Genomic DNA, 16891 nt, shown 5'->3' with positions numbered 1-16891 from the left:
ACAGCCTGCCAGGTGGAAGGTGGCGGATTCAGGATTTATGTCCAGGGCCGTCTCTCTGCAGCCACCGCGCAGAGCTCTCCCTGGATGCTTTGCTGCCTTGCAGAGCTGTGGTGATGCATCCCCTTTCTTCTCCTTCTCATGACCTTTATCCCCATCTTCAGGGGCTTCCTGTGAGTTGGGAAGCATGACCCGTGCTGCTGGTGCCACCCAGGACTAGGGCGCGGTGGGCGTGCCCCTTCACCCTGCAGAGCTTTGCTGAGCCCTCGGCCCGGCTGTGAATTCAGTGCTGGGCTGGGCTGGAAAGGGCTGGACTTCTGCTGATGGAGAAAAGGCCGTAAAGCACTGGATGCGGCGCTAGTACTTTGCTTGACCCACCATGCTGGCACCCTCCCCGTGATTCCCGGTGCCCACATGCCAGGGCCAGGGGTCCTGCTGATGTGCTTCCAGAACCTCAACTGCAAAATAATCACCTCCCTCTTTGTTTGCAGCTGCTGCTTCCTTTTTCCTTTGCGGTGCTTTCTTGAGGTTTCCTTTGCTCCTTCGCAATTCCTTTCTTTTCTGCTTTCGTTTAAAATGATTTTCAAGTAGACGCATGGATGCTGGAAAAGGGCTGGCGATTCTCCTCCCTCTGAATGCTTATTACCTCACGTGTCTTGAAAGGAACGCTTTTTAAACCTTCTTGGTGTGATGTTCCCGATGACCTTGGCTGATGACGAATGTACCCCCCGCTCCACACCCCTCCCCAGAAGCAACTTCCTTCTGCCTTCCAGGATGTCTTTGATTTAAAATTAACCTTTCTGCAGGTCGGCCCCTTTGCTCAGGACGAGCATCTGTGCTTGCAGTCTGTGAGAGCCAAGTGTGGTAAATGTGTATGTGTGTGTGGGTAGAGCCAGAAAGCCAGCGCATCCACTGGGAGGCGGCAGAAGGACTATGATGGCAGTGGCAGCCAACTCAGTGCCCCCCAGACGGCAGCTGGGACCAGCAGGCTGCGTGGACATGCTTGTACTTGAACCTGTCAAGGATAAGAGCCAACTTCTCCGTCAGGTCCCCCCCACCTCGCCACGGTGGCCTCATTGTACCTACCTCCAAATGGCCAGATGAGGTCCCCTAACTAAGGGGGTGGCCTCCGAGGCCCAGTCGGTGGCCTGGCTTCGACGTGGCTCCACAGAGAGGACGGTACATGTGAAGAGCCTTCAGCTGCCGCCCTGCATCAGGGCCGAGGGCCGTCAGCCGGACCAGACACCATCCGAAGACGTGTGGCCGGACGGCAGGCCTCTGGCATGACTTGTGACCAGAGACAAGCATCCATCCGTTCCGACCGAGAGCCCTTCCACCGAGCAAGGATGGCCTACTTTTGGGGAATTAGAGAGACTCTTCTGGAGGAGAAACCCCGCCTGTGCTGAGCGTGGGGAGAGCAGTAGGTCCCCAGGAGCAGCCACTGCACGTTCAGAGGACAAACTTCACGTCTGTGTCTGTCCTCGGGAGATAATTCTTCCAAGCGCGTGGTAGGGAGGGCCGTGCACTTGACAGTCACGGGGTAGACGTTTCCTATTGGGGAATGAGGGCCAGAAATTACTGGTGGAATTTGCTGGACGTCTGGCTGTCTTTGGGGGCTCCAGGCTCTGCTGATGCTTGCTGACTTGAGCCCCAAGTTGGACCGGCTCCTCGGATCCAGCTGTGCCAGTTCTCGTGACCTTGGGCTATCAGGCGGGGCTTCTTAGGATTTACTGATAAAATGTTACTGATGTGAAGATGCGCTCTGAGGACCGAGTCATGGTTGTGATAACTTGGTTAAATACACTGTGACTATTGAGATGAAAAATGACTAGAAATTAAAGAGACAGTAATACCATTTATCATTAGAACCAAAAAAAAAATTGATTTGGTTGTTGGTCCGTGGGTACTTGTACCTCTTAGACACTCAGACCCTCTTGCTTTTCTTCCAGTATTCACTGAATTTCCTTTTTTTTGTCCCCTTGGTCTGTCTCCATGTACCCACCCTCCCAGTCTCTCTGACCCCCTAAGCTCTGTCCATGTTTCACGTTCCTATTTTTCCTAAAACCTCTTATTTTCTGGAAGACCAGCTTCTCTTGACTTTTATCCCCTGGTCAGCAAAAGCAGACTCGCCCTGGTGGCCGCGATTGCATGTCATTGCATGTTCTGTGTAGTTGTGGGCTTGAGAAGCGCGTCACGTAAGAGGACACGTCATTTCCTGGTTACTCTTCTGCCTGCCGCTGTGATACAGACGTAGCTCTCATTTGAGGGTATCTGAGGGTGGTGATGCTCTGGGTCTTCTTCCCCGCTGCCCACCTTTCGCTGGCCCCCAGAATACCAGAGAGTCTTCTTGACACGGCTGTGTTCCCCCCTTTTCCTGTAAGGACGATATCTGGGCTACGTTGGGTTCTTGCGTTCAGTGCCAAGGTTCTTTGGGATGGCACAACCCACCCGTGCCTCCATGCCAAGGTACCAGTGTGCGGGGAGAGATGCCAGGCTTTAAAAATGATTGAGCTGAAGTGTGTTCGCTGCCAGAGGAGAATGTTCATTCTCTAGCCGGCTTTGTATCTTGGTCCGGTAGAATTTCAGGAGGGTGGTGGCTAACATGAGCTCAGTGGATTATGTTTTTCTGCTGAAGACGTTGTTTAGTTAAGAATACCTCTTACCTGGCAGAAGATGGCTATAGGAGTCCATCCCGATCCTTGCTGGAAGAGACCCCTCACACCTGCATGTCTGGGTTTTCAGGGCTCTTTGTGGAGCTGCTCCCCACCCAACAGTGAAAAGGCTTTTTGGAAGGCTGCGTAATGCCCAGGCCTCTCTCTAATGCCTTGAGTCTCAGGGTTCAGCCCTTTAAGACATTAGGTTAAAGAGGATGTTAGTACAATAGATCCAACTGCTTATACTGGCCCCAGCTGTCTGAGGGCCAGGTCTCAGATAAGAAAGAAGGAGAGATCATTGTGAAGAGAGAAGTACACCGTCTGAGGAAGGGAAAATAGGGAGCGAGGCCTGGGAAAGGGGGGTGGGGTGGATTTGGGAGCGTGGGGGTGGAGTGAGGCCTCCGACAGGGAATTGAATGGACTCTAAAGATAAATGTCTGTTTCCTGGGGTTTTTTTCCTGGAACTGACTCCAACTGTAATTAAATCACGTATGTGTATTGAATAAAAGAGGTTGGAATTTCAGTCTTGCTTGGAATTTGCATTTGTATTGAAGAATTAAAATTTTGTGAAAAAGAAGAGACGCTAAGAATGTTCAGTGTCTCCCCTACACCGGTGTCCCCCTTGACAAGACTGCTGGACCCACGTAAACCTAACTCAAGTCACGGTGTTGCTTCTGGCTTTGGTCCTTGGCCCGTGGAGGAGCTGCCTCCTATCAGATAAGGAGTAGAGGTTGGTGGTAAAGCAGGGGCACGTCTGCAGGTGCTGGGACCGTCTTTGATTCAACCACTTCCCACCCTGAGAGCCCATCTCTGTTCCATGACCCTTCAGACCTTGAGATCCTGCAGACCTTGCGAGGCCTGAGGTCAGCCCTGGACAGATACCCTTCTAAGAATCCATGGAGAGCAGGACTCTCTCTCCGTAAAATGCCCAGACACACAATTTGTATATGAAATGTCAAGGGTATGGGTAGGTATCTTAACGAGTGTCCATAGGGCCCAGATTAAGAATCCTTGCTTTAGGGCCCAGGTCACTGCTGAGCTACCAGGGGTGCCCCTGGACCCCAGCTGCCAGGTGGCCTTTTCCTGTCCATCACCTTTGCTTGTCCATCCCCCCACCATTTGCTAACAAGGCAAGAGTCACTGGATTGTTGTAGCACCCCATGTCCTGCGGTACTCATGTGGTAAGCAATACTGAGTCATAATTTTTTGTTTTTATTAAAAACCTCTTTTTTCCAAAGCCTGCTTCTCTTTACAACATATTCTAATTCCATTTTATCTTCACGTTTGTGTACATTTTTACGGTTCGGGCTGGCTCATTTGCAAAGCTCTCTGGGGAACGGCAGTATTTAAAGATTCTTCTTGCTTGAGTCTTAGGAACTGTCTCAGTCTTAGGAACTGTCTCAGAAAATAAGAAAAAGCCATTTCTTATTTTCAGTTTTCTTCTGAGGTGGAGAAAGACCGTTCTGCCACCTTTGATCACCTCAGGACGGTTGTCATCACTTTACAAGCAGAAATCCATTGGTATAGGAGGGCGTGGGCATACAGGGGTACCCAGGAGAGGAGCAGAACTTGATGAGCTGGGGGGGTGAGGATGTGATGAGCATGTGGGCCTGACTGTGGAAAGCAGACTTGGATCCACTGACCGTTACCGTTGTTGTGGATTTCACATCAGAACAGCAGAATCTGCAAACCCTTGACCCTAAAAGGGAAGGTTTTCTGTCTTTAAAACTCCATCTAAGCCTGGTTCTTCGAAATCTCCATTTCTCAGAGCCCCTGCTAACCATGGGTGCTTTGCGGGTGCCCACAGATTGGCGTTTACACGGCCAGTTGACCTCCTTCAGACCGACGTGCCCTGTTGGGAACCCCTACCCTCCATCCACGTGCCCCCATTTTGGACCCACACCAGAGGGTGGTCTCACCTTCTGCATATGGACTTGAGTTCCAGTGTGGGTGGAATTGGGGGTGTCCTCTAAGACGTTCACTGACAACGTGATGAATGAAACCAGCTTTATTTTTAAACCCTGATTATTTACTCAAGGCTGGATAAGAGAATTTTTGCAAGTTTTCCAAAGCTGCAGGAGACAGAAATGTTGCTGGATCCTTGTTTAAGCTTAGGGCACCGTCTGCTAAGGGTCTGTGCCAGTGAGGGGATGTGTGTCAGGCTCCCCGTGGCCTTTCCTCTCTTGGCGGGACTTCAGGGTCCCCAGGAGCTCTGGCCGCCATTCGCCCTGGAGTGAGTCAGCTTCTGAGGCCTGTGCACCAGCCTTAATTCTCCTTGCTGGAGCCAGTGTCCCTGACGGCATCACCAGACACAGGAAACGTGACGTTGATTGAAGTGGGACAAGCTGGAGAGGTTTGTGTGCACAGTAATGTATGTTCTTCGTATGATGTGGCGGGAGCTTGCAGAAGGCGTCTTGGCTCCTGGAAATCAGGGACCAGCTGCGTTTGGTTTCCAAGGAAGGCAGACAGCAGGAGACGCTTGGTCCCTGTGGTTCGTAAGCATCTCCCTGCGAGTGTGGCAGTGGGTGGGAGGGGTGCACTGGCTTGTGGGCAGATGGGAAAATCACACTTTCAGAAGAAAGAACAATTCTTCACTTCATAAAACTTACTTGAGCTATTGATTTGCTTCGTTTACAATCAGTGCTTTGTGAGAGCAGCTAATTTCAAGCAGGAACAATTGCACTCCAGGTGGAGCTCCTTTTCTCTCTCTTTTTTTTTTTTTGGTTTTTGTTTTTAATTTTTATTTTATATTGGGTATAGTTGATTAACAATGTTGTGTTAATTTCAGGTGTAAAGTGATTCAGTTATACACATACATGTATCTGTTCTTTTTCAGATTCTTTTCCCATGGAGCTCCCTTTCTTGTTGAGATGTATAAGGACCTTGAAAGCTATGCCCACCCCCTTGAGTGCAGGATGGTAGCGTGATTTGCTTTTGATTGTCCTTTTTCCTGCCACACAAGATACCCAGGCCTTGCCCTCTCCTGCCCCGCTGCCCTGGGTGGAGGGGATGTCTGCTAATATAGGTGACCACCCGGCACGTTACTGCAAAGGCAGTAGCAGCTCCATCACCTTGGCATTGAAGGGAGTGTGTCTGAGCTCTCTGGCTTTGGTGGCAACTGACGGGAACTGCAAACTCACAGTGAATGGGGACAGCCACCCTTTAAAACTTGCCTGAAACCCAGAGGAGGGGGAAAGAGCAGGGAAGGTCAGGAGGGCAGGTATATGGGACGGTGGCCCTGCTTTAGCCCGTCAGACTCGTAACCACAGTGACCTTGGCTGCCATGGGCACTGCAGCACAGGAGCTGAAGCTGGAGGAGAGGTAGGCGGCTTCCAGGCATTGACAGCAAGTGCTGGCTCCTGTCCCTCTGTCTCTGATTTCCCAGTGTGGAATCAGGGTGGCCCATGGCCCCAGACTCCCCCTCTGGTTAGTCTTCTCTGGACCATGGTGGGGGTCAGGGGCCCTCAGTTATTTCAGTATATCTAGCAAAGCACCTTTCCAGTGATGTCACATAGCACACATGACATGAGTCTAGGGAACCAGGCACATGATGGAAACTTGACTTGTGGCTGGAGGAAAGCCCCATGGCCTTGGGAATAATTTGAGCAGTATGTCTATGGTAAATGTCCATTTCAACTGAAATCTTAAAAATGCTACCCCAGTGGAAAGAGCACCATATTTCCTCTGGAGTGTTGGTGAGGAAGGACAATTATAAACACCTTGATCGCTAAATAACTTTTGTGTTTTGGAAGTAGATGAGATGGTTCTGTGTAATGAGACTGAAAATGATTAGTTTTTGCTTGGATATTTGGGCAAGTCTGTATCCTTTTATATTAAAATGTTTGGGCTCCCGTGTTTCTGTATGTTAAGTTCATTAGTAATTACCAGTCAGAAGCAATTAGAAACAATTACGTAGTGTTTTGTGTAGAGTGCTTTTGCTGACATAGAAACAAGTACTATGAGAACATACATAAATGAAGAATGGTGAATAGGATTATTTCTTTCAACAGAATTGTGAGGACAGCTGTAATTGTAGCCAGAGTTCTTGGTAATTAGGTATTGGAAAATTATGCGCTCAGCAATCCACCTTGCATATTTTATTAACTTGCCTGCTTCCTCTGTAATTTGGAAAACTGGAATCAAGCAACTGAATGAATAAAACTTGCATCAAGGAACGTGCAGGGTCTGTTAGCCAGGTTGAAGCTTAGCGTTATTATAAAATTTCAGACTTTTTCTTTACATTTTCATTTTTGTTTCCCTCCATAAATTAATGCCAGCACTGAGCCTTTTTTTTTTTTTTACTTGCTGTAGTGATATTCACTAATGGGAATAGAAATAATTTCAGAGTAAATTTTCCCATAAATAAGGTAATGTCAGTTTCTGGGGTGTCTGACTTTTGCTTATAAACAGAGAAATTTACGTTTGCTATAGTGCTCTGGGTTGTACAAGTTAACAGGAGAATATTATTTGGGAATAGCCAAGGTGAAGGGACTCACACTTGAATATTATAGTTAGTTTCTTAGAGGGCAGGAAGCTTTCTTGTCAGGGGAGGTGCTTAGGCTAGAAGGCTCACTCACAGGTGAGGGGAAGATGAGAGGGCTCCTCAGGTGCTTAAAGGTGGGGCCTGCACCCCAAAGATCGTCTTCTGGGCTTCCCTGGTGGCGCAGTGGTTGGGAATCCGCCTGCCGATGTAGGGCACGCGGGTTCGTGCCCCGGTCCGGGAAGATCCCACATGCCGCAGAGTGGCTGGGCCCGTGAGCCATGGCCGCTGGGCCTGCGCGTCTGGAGCCTGTGCTCCGCAGCGGGAGAGGCCACAACAGTGAGAGGCCCGCGTACCGGAAAAAAAAAAAAAAAAAAAAAAAGATCGTCTTCTGCCCACGGCCGGGAGGACCAGTTTATGGAGAAACTCTATCTGGGCAGGCTTGGGCTCTCTGCCCTTGCTAAGCACATGGGTTCAGTGCTGTGCTTCTAGCTTCTCAGGACCAGGCTGGTGATTTTTACTGATGATCTCGTTTTAGCCAAACTCAGGCCCCGAATTGGTTTTGTCAGAAGATGAGAAAAGTGACACTGAAGATCAGGAAGAGACAGAAGTGGGTGTCATGGAGGATCAGCGCAGTGTAATCCTTCACCTCATTTCTCAGCTCAAACTTGGAATGGATCTGACCAAGGTAGGTGGGCGTGTCCCCTGGGGCTTGTGGCCAGTCGTCTGGGTGCCTTCTGTCCCTCACAGGCTTTCTCGCTCGGGAGACTGGGGATGCAGAGTGGGGAAGGGTCAGAGCTGCGGTCAAGTACGGATGTTCCGGGGATTATTGGAAAGGATATTTTATGTAAATGATCATCCCCAGGGCATGAGCCTTGCGTTTGCTTCTCTGGAGGAGCTGCGATGCTTCAAGGGCAGGGAAAGCACACAAGATGATAAGGACAATTCAAGATGGGATTTCTTTGTCTCCTGCTGTGTCCTAGAGAGGATTAAAGGTGACCTAGAGAGATGGACGTGGCGCATTGGCCACAGAGAGAAAACAGGAGGAAGGAAATGGTGTGGGCAAGAGTGAGGCTGCCTCCACCTGCACCACCACCACCACCACCCCGGCCCCACCCCCCCACCCCGCCTCTGGGCACCTGGCCTCCTCCTGTTGCTGGCTGTCATTGGCCTTAACCCCATTGATGATCCAGACCTCGCTGCCCACGTGGAGAGCTGTGTGCCCGCTGGTTGGTAGATGCACAATAACTCTTGTTGGTGCTGCGCCCATCCCGGGAAACCTCATCCTCCACGCTGGTGGCCGGGCGATGGCCCCCGTGGAGCCTTCCCCGCCTCCGGGCAGTGGCTTCGTTCTGGAGGAGAGAGGGAAGGCCGCTCTGCGTGCAGCTGAGAGGTGTGTGGGCATGGGGAGCGTTGTGGGTGGTGGGAGTTACCTGGACTCGGCTGTCCAGCCCACCTGGCTTCCCTTGCCCGTCCTGATGCTGATGCCGAAAGCTCGGCTTCTTTGCACTGGTGCCAAATCGAATCTTGGAGACAGAGTTTTGGGTGAAGTAGAAAAGAATAGCTTTATTGCTTTGCCAGGCAAAGGGAGACACAGCGAGCTCCTGCCCCACAAAACTGTGTGTCCCAAACCGGGAGGTAAGGAGTTCAAGGGTTGGGTTGCTGATAAGGATCAGGGTGTGTGTGTGTGGGGGGGGGGGCCTGCACTCCTCCAGTCTGGCCTCAGGTGGTCTTCTCTGGAATGAAGAATGCTAACATTTTCCATTTGTTGAGGGTTTTCTTTCTGCAGAAGTGTTCAAAGACATTGTTAATGTTTATCCCTTGATGCTGAACGGGGACCCTGCCCCAAGGCTGCACTATTGTTTCCTGACTGCTCCTCCCTTGTCTCTGCTTCCCCTCCCTTCCCTGATAAGCAACTGTTTGAAAGGCTTCCATGCCCTGGAGCCCCACAGGGTCCTGCTCAGTTTCGGTAGGTGCTTCGTGATTAGGAGGGAGGGACGTGACCATGGGAAGGGTGTGCTGGCAATGAAAGTTCTGGATCCGGAAGGCCTACTTGAAATGGTTGGAGCCCCTGAAGGCGCAGCCTGGGGAAACTGCCTTGAGGGTCGTGGGCTTGTTTGGCTGCAGGGAAGGGGCTGGATTCCACAAGCTCAGCTTGGCCTGGAGGCCAGACCAGCGAGAGGGAGGGGGCGGGTGAGACAGGCTCTTTGAAGAGGAAAGCGACAACAGGGAGCCTCAGAGGGGACAGAAAAGCCTTTTCTTGGGGGTGTTCTCATTGGTTTGATCATGAGGGAGTCTGACGTCCTGGGAACCTGCACTACTTTCCATGGGATTGGGGCGCATGCTGAGCAGTGTGACCTGGAAGGTTCCCTTGTCTCCCCTTTCCCTGCCCTCTGCTCGGGGGCTCCACACACCAAGCTGACATCCTGCTGCCTTCCCTTAATTTCTGTCTCCTGGCCATGTAATTTGCATCCTTTTTGCTAGAAGAATCCTTTAAGTGCTTGCCTTTTAAAAAGCCCCCCCTCTGATTCCTGTCTGAGTGTAGACCACTCAGAAGGAGCTTTGAGTGAAGACCTGGGGGCTGGAATCTGGGCTGTGACATCACTAATTTGACCCCAAACCATGTTTCCAAACTCTGGTTCACAGCCCGTTTTGTGGGTTGTAAAACCAGTTTAGTGGGTCAGATGATCATTTCTAAAAAATGAAATAAAATACATTAGAAAACACCAGAGTGTACAGCAGGTGAAACTTTTTAGTTGTGTTGATACGTGTGTACTGGGTCACCATGTGAAATATATTTGCATCGTGGATCATATTCTATAATTCAATGTAGACTCCTGAGTGATACAGGAGAGACACTGTCAGAGTAACCGAAGTTGCCCAGGTCAGATGTGGAGAAACCCAACAGCACTGAGGGGACTGCATGACGGCAGGTGGAGTGTCTCAGAGACATCACCTTCTGGCTCCTGTGTTTTATTTTTTAATTTTTTTATTTGGCTGTGCCGCACGGCATGTGGGATCTTAGTTCCCTGACTGGGGATCAAATCCATGCCCCCTGCAGTGAAAGCTCGGAGTCCTAACCACTGGACCGCCAGGGAAGTCCCTCTTGTTTTAAAATATGGAAATCATGAGAAGTGTACATCGCCTTTTCCTAAAAGAGCAAACGTGTTTATCCAACAGTCAGCTATCAGAAAGAAAAACTTTTCTAATCTATTGTTCATTAACTTATTTACTGGGAAGAAGCTGTTATTCAGAAACCAAGGGAACATTTGACAAGCTGAAATACTTGTGAAAGGAAGAGGGAAACCTTTTATTGTCCCATGAGGCTTTTGGGCTTTCGTTGCCCTGCCCTGTAAAAATGTTGATGAAATTGTATCTTCCCCTTTTTAAAAAAAATTTTATTGAAGTATAGTTGACTTACAATGCTGTGTTACTTTCTGCTGTACAGCAAAGTGATTCAGTTATACATACATATATATTCTTTTCCATTACGGTTTATCATAGGATATTGGATATAGTTCCCTGTGCTATACAGTAGGACCTTGTTGCTTATCCATCCTATATGTAATAGTTTCCATCTGCTAATCCCAAACTCCCCCTCCATCCCTCTCCCACCCCCTTCCCTTTGGCAACCACAAGTCTGTTCTCTATGTCTCTGAGTCTGCTTTGTTTCATAGATATGTTCATTTGTGTCGTATTTTAGATTCAATGTATAAGTGATATCATATGATATTTGTCTTTCTCTGTCTGACTTACTTCACTTAGTATGATCATCTCTAGGTCCATCCATGTTGCTGCAAATGGCATTATTTCATTCTTTTTAATGGCTGAGTAATATTCTATTGTCTACATGTACCACATCTTCTTTATCCATTCATCTGTCGATGTACATTTAGGTTGTTTCCCTGCCTTGGCTATTGTATATAGTGCTTCTGTGAATATAGGGGTGCATGTATCCTTTTGAATTATGGTTTTTTCCAGTTATATGCCCAGTAGTGGGATTGCTGGATCATATGGTAGCTCTACGTTTAGTTTTTTGGGGAACCTCCATACTGTTCTCCATAGTGGCTATATCAATTTACATTCCCACCAGCAGTGTAGAAGGGTTCCCTTTTCTCCACACCCTCTCCAGCATTTGTTATTTGTAGATTATCTCTTTCCTTACTGTCTCTTCTTGGCTCTTGTCTGTGTCATTCAGTTAAGCTTGTGCTAAGCTGGCAGTGGACGAGCTTGGCCTGAATGGCACTCGGTTCGATGAGCAGGCACCCTGGAGAGGTTACCTTCCATGACTTGAGGATGAAGCTTTGATCTCTCCGTAAAATAAGTGCGCAGCCCCATCTTTGTGGAGGTGTCCAGCACAGCTGCATTCCCAGGTCACCAGCCTCACTGGGCCTTGAGTGCTGTATTTTGCTTTAGTTCATTAACCGTGGTCAGCAGTTTCCTGGGCAAGTGACCAGTGGGGTGGTATAACATCCCATGCTCAGAAGCATCCCAGGCTTGGTTTACTGCTCTGCTGTTGCTGTCTTGAAATTCTTAATCATTTCGAACAAGAGGACTTGCATTTTTGTTTTTCACTGGGCCCCCCAAAGTAGGTATCTGGTCCTGCCTCCAGAAGCACCTTGGTCTGTCCTCCTTCCTCAGTTGTGGTTCCAGAAGCCCAAGTTGCTGGTGAATTCCGCCACTGGATAACCTGCTACAATTGCACAAATCATGGGTAGCCCAGGAAGGAAAATGAGGGAAAAAGGAGGAGCCACAGAGATGGAGGGCACAGAAGGGCTCTTTGACAAAGGGACATGTAGGTTGAGCCTGAAGGGTGAGTGGGGCAGTAGTGGAAGGAACTAGAGGAAGGGCATTCCTGGTGGAGGGAACAGCATGGGCGAAGCCAGAGAGTGAAGGCGGTGAGGCTGGGGGGAGTGTGTGCTGGCGGGGCATGGGGGAACCTGGAGTGGGGGCTAGGGTTAGATCTGCAGAGCCTTGTGGGCCGTTGAAGGAGGGTGAACCTGATCCTGAGGGTGATGGGAAACCTTTGGAGGCCTTGGAGCAGGTGGGAAACATGTGTTTTTCAGAGTTGCTGCCCTGATAATTTGTGGGCTTCAGGGAGGGGGTGCCCACAGGATGCAAGGTTGAGCTTGGGGGTTTATGACGATTTTTACCGTGTTTTCAGGGCTATGAAAGGCAGCTGTCAGTAACGCACGTGCTCTCTCATCTAACAAGTACTTATTGAGTACTACACCTGCCAGGTACTGTTCTAGGCGCTGGGAGTGCAGCAGTGAACAAAACAGTTAGAATCCACGCCTCACGGAGCTTGTGTGATGGTGGAAAGAGACAGACAAACTAGAGAGAGAAAAGAAAAGAATATGGAGATGCAAACACAGTGGAGAGACACAGAGCATGGCGGGTGGGGATGGAAAGCTGATGGGGCCGGTGAGCCTCTTAGATGAGCCATTCAGCGCAGGATTCTCCAGGTGTCACTGGAGTACAGGCAGGTGAAGATGAGGAAGCCAGCCAGGTGGCCATGTAGTGGAAGGCTGTTCGGGCCAGCGGGGGCAGTGAGTGGACAAGGCCCAAGGTGGCCCTTGCCTGGCATTTTGAGGACGAGCAGGGAGCATTGTGTCTGGATCAGAGTTGACCCGCGTGGGTTGGCAGGAAATTAAATCGGCAAGACAGCAGGGGCTGGATCGGAGGGCCTCGCCGGACATCGTGAGCACTTGGGGTGTTGCTGTGGATGTGGGTGGCTGTCAGAGAGTTGTGAACAAAGGAATGCAGGGCTTTCCTTGTATTTTAAAAAGATTGTTTTGACTCTTTTGTAGAAAGTAAACTGGGACAGGGCAAGTGGGGTGCAGGTGGCAGGGTCAGGGTGGGCATAGAGGAGGTGACAGACAATGGCAAGGGCAGTGGCAGTTTCTGGATGTACTTAGAAGACGTGCCAGCAGGCTACAGGTATCCTTTTTTGCATGTGGTTTGGTTGTAAGGTATGAGCAAAAGAGGAATAAGGAATGACTCTAAGATTTCAACCTGAGCAACTGGAATAATAAACATTAGAGCTGCTGTTTGTTTCAGTGACCTGTTGCTGAGGGACTGACCACCCTAAACGAAGTGGCTTAAAATAACCATTTTATTTATGTTCACAGTCTGGGCTGGGCTCAGCTGGGTGGCTCTTTTGCTGGTCTTGCCAGTGGTCACTCATGTGCCTGTCGTCAGCTGGTGGGCTGGTTGTAGGCTGAACGTGGCTGGGACAGCTGGGCCTCTCTCTCCTCATGAAGTCTTGTAACCTTTCTGTCTCCATGAATCCTTCCCACATGGTCTGTCCAGCTGGGTTGCCAGACTCTTACACAGTGGCTCAAAGCTCCCAGGAGGGCCAAACTGGGTGCTGATAAGCCTTGGGCCCCAAACTGACACTGTCACTTCCACTCTGTTGATTAAAGTGCCACAAGGGGACTCTTCAGGGGTGTGAATTCCAGGGGCTTGGGTTCATCGAGGGCCACCCGTGGAGCAGACCACCGGCCCCGCTTACCAAGGGGGGAGAGGCTATGGGAAGAGGAGGTTGGGGTGATGGGGGGATATCCCAGATTCAACCTTGGGTCTCTTGGGTCTGAGGGATCCATTCAGTTCTGCATCCAAATTGAGAGGATGTGTAGGCAGCTGAGTATAGAAGCCTGGGGTTTGTGAGTGAAGCTTGGGTACCAGTTTGAGAGTGAACAATCTGCAGAGGGTGGTCCAACTCAGGAGATGGTAACCCCCCTTTAGGGAGTGAGTAGAGATGTAGGGGGAAAGTCCAAAGGCCGAGTCCGGGGAATCTCCAGTATGTGAAGGCTGGAGAGATGAGAAGGGTCCAGCAGAGGAGACTGAGGAGGGTCAGCTGGGGGGAGGGGGGGTAGGAAGCAGAGGAACATGATGACATGAAGTCACACACAGGCAGTGTTTTAAGGAGAAGGGAGTTCTCCGCTGCGAGGCACTGCTGCCAACACGCCTGCAGAGGGACCACTGCCTTTGTTTTGGTCAAAGTTTGATTAGGTGGCTTCAAGGGAGGATGGGGAGAAAAGTGGTGACAGGGAGTAAAGATGGAGTTTCAAGGAGCTTTGATGCAAAAGGGAAGCAGAAAATTGGGACGAAGCTCTGGAACAGAGAACTTTGGTTTCTGAAGATGTTTGAATGCTGATGGGAACGGTAGGTCGGGAGAGAGGGCGGGGATGCCTGCGGGAACTTGAGAGGGGAGGGGTTCTGGGATCCCGTGCGGTGCGGAGGGTCTGTCCCTAGCTAGGACAGCCCACCGTTGTAGCAGGAGGCAAGCAGCAGAGCGGAGGGGCGGGGACCCCGGGGGACCCTCAGCTCTGTGTTTACGCACGTGGTTCTGAGCCGGGACGCGCCCCAGCTGTTACCTCACTTCTGAATGTCTCTGTTTCCTTGCCTGTAAAGCAGGGATAATCCCGTCTTGCTCCCACATCTGCACAACCACGTGTCAAGGATTCAGAGCAGTGAGGGTGATGAAGAGGGAAGGTCTGTTAGAGATTTGGGGAGGGAGGAGGCAGCAGGGATGAGTGGCCCTGTCAGGCGTAGGAAGGAGGTGGCAGGATTGCCCCTCGCCCCGCCCCGGGGCGGGGCACGTAAGGATTCTAGGTCGCGAATTTAAAGTGAGACCAGCGAGCATGTGTCTTTTCTCCAGGTAAGTTGAGCTGCCAGGTTGAGGCTCGGAGAACGTGAGGAGGTGGATTAAACCAGGGTTGGGGTTTGCTGGCTGACCCCCCAGAGGGAGAGAGGGCCGAGGGGCCACGGGGTGGTGGTGGTGGCAGATCAAGGGAGTGAGTGTCAGGTGGGGCAGGGATGCCATGCTGGGCGTGGAGGGAAAGGAGGCGACAGGGGATGGTGGACGTGATGGGGTCGTGGGGCTGGGGCTGTGATGGAGTGAGCTGGACGTACCGGGTGATGGGAGGAGGGGGGTGCTTGAAATTGAGATTTCGGGGGGTGGTGGTTGTGGGGAACAGCAAGGTCCAGGGTGGGCCTGTGACCTCTGTGGATTCCTCAAGGGATTTGGTCTAAACTCAAATTTTACAGATTCAGATGGGACAGAGATCTGCTGGAAGAGGGGATCGTGAGCCCTTCCAGAAGGCATAACTGATTCCATAGAGCAGGTGGGAGTCTGGGGCTGCAGACTATGGTTGAAACTAGTGCAAAGCAAAGGTGGATTGAACACTCCTTGGGTGCCCCGTGCACATCCTGTCCTCAAGGATGTTAGACAAGATTTGTACATTGAGAGAGAAGCTTGCTGAGATCGTTGTGAAGTTTCTATGATTCTTAAAGAATTATTTAAATGGTTCCAGTAGAGCTGTTTGTTGAACCAAGAGGAGACGTGGTTTGTGGTTGCCGTTTGTGTGCCCCCGGGATAGAGAATTGCCTCACGACAGACACCACGTGCCCGCCACTGGGTTCAAGGATGAGAACATTCCCATGGCCTGCGTTCCTGCTCACGGATGCATAACCCCCCCGCCCAGGTCACTGCGTTGTCTTGTACTTCCTCCACCAGTGGCTTCTGGGTGTTATAATGATACAGTGGACATCTTGAACTCACAGCTTTTTCCTTGATTGAATTATTTTATGAGGCTGAATTTCCAGCGTCAGTCACAACAAGCACGGATTAACAGTGCTGTGCTTAAGCTCCTTCTTCTAAGGGGGGAATTTGCCCAGGTCCACGTGGTTGTCGCTGCCAAGAGATGAACCTCGGCTCACGGTTTCTGACTCTCCTGCAAGCTGGGCCATTTATTTATTTACTTACTTACTTACTTACTTACTTATTTATTTATTTATGGTACGCGGGCCTCTCACTGCTGTGGCCTCTCCCGTTGCGGAGCACAGGCTCCAGATGCGCAGGCTCAGCGGCCATGGCTCACGGGCCCAGCCACTCCGCGACATGTGGGATCTTCCGGGACTGGGGCACGAACCCGTGTCCCCTGCATTGGCAGGCAGACTCTCAACCATTGTGCCACCAGAGAAGCCCAGGGGCCCTTTTTTAAAAAAAAATATTTTTATTAAAAATAAATTTTTATTGAAGTATAGTTGATTTACAATGTTCTGTTAGTTTCAGGTGTACAGCAAAGTGATTCAGATATATATATATATATATATATATATATATATATATATATATATATTCTTTTTCAGAGGGTTTTCCATTATAGGTTATTACGAGATACTGAGTAGAGTTCCCTGTACTATAACAGTAGGTCCTTGTTGTTTATTTTATATATAGTAGTGTGTATCTGTTAATCCCAACCTCCAAATTTATCCCTCCCACCCACCTTTCCCCTTTGGTAACCATGTTTGTTTTCTATGTCTGTGAGTCTATTTCTGTTTTGTAAGTAGGTTCACTTGTATCATTTGTTTTAATGAGTGTCTTTCCTGGTGTCCCAAGCACCATGAGATGCACAGGAAGGGAGCTGGCCCTTTAAGGAAACCAGGGGGAGCATTCCGTGGGCCTTTGGCAGTGTGAATCCTCTCCTGCTCATTTTGTAAGGCTGGATTTTTATGTACTTCCCCTGGTTTCCTTAGAGGATTGCACAGGTCACTCTCAGGTGGTTTTGGCCTCCCTTCCTTGCTTGTTTGCACCGGGTAGGTTTCCCAGACTGAGACCAGAGTATTATGTAGATGACTCTCAAGGTTATTAGGTTAACCGATGTTTCTTTGGAGAAGTCGCACCTGCTCTGGCCTTCCATATCGGAGGCCCGCTGTGCTTCCCTTTGTGGGGAAGGGACGGACCATTGCTCTT

At 50.1% G+C, this 16891-nt stretch overlaps 1 protein-coding gene across 5 annotated transcripts in view; it reads left to right on the top strand.

Annotated features, from left to right (window-relative positions):
• OSBPL10 (oxysterol binding protein like 10) overlaps positions 1 to 16891 on the top strand; it is a 295403-nt gene that overhangs the window by 252817 nt on the left and 25695 nt on the right. For all 5 annotated transcript variants that reach the window (XM_079933429.1, XM_079933431.1, XM_079933430.1 and 2 more), the window contains one exon: positions 7670 to 7819. In XM_079933429.1, the coding sequence (XP_079789555.1) occupies positions 7670 to 7819 (150 nt within the window). The remainder of the gene's footprint in view (positions 1 to 7669; positions 7820 to 16891) is intronic.

This window comes from Stenella coeruleoalba (assembly GCF_951394435.1).
Source record: "Stenella coeruleoalba genome assembly, chromosome: 10".
Taxonomy (NCBI): Eukaryota; Metazoa; Chordata; class Mammalia; order Artiodactyla; family Delphinidae; genus Stenella; species Stenella coeruleoalba.
The sequence above is the reverse complement of the archived record's forward strand: the minus strand, read 5'-3'. Positions and strand labels throughout refer to the sequence as shown.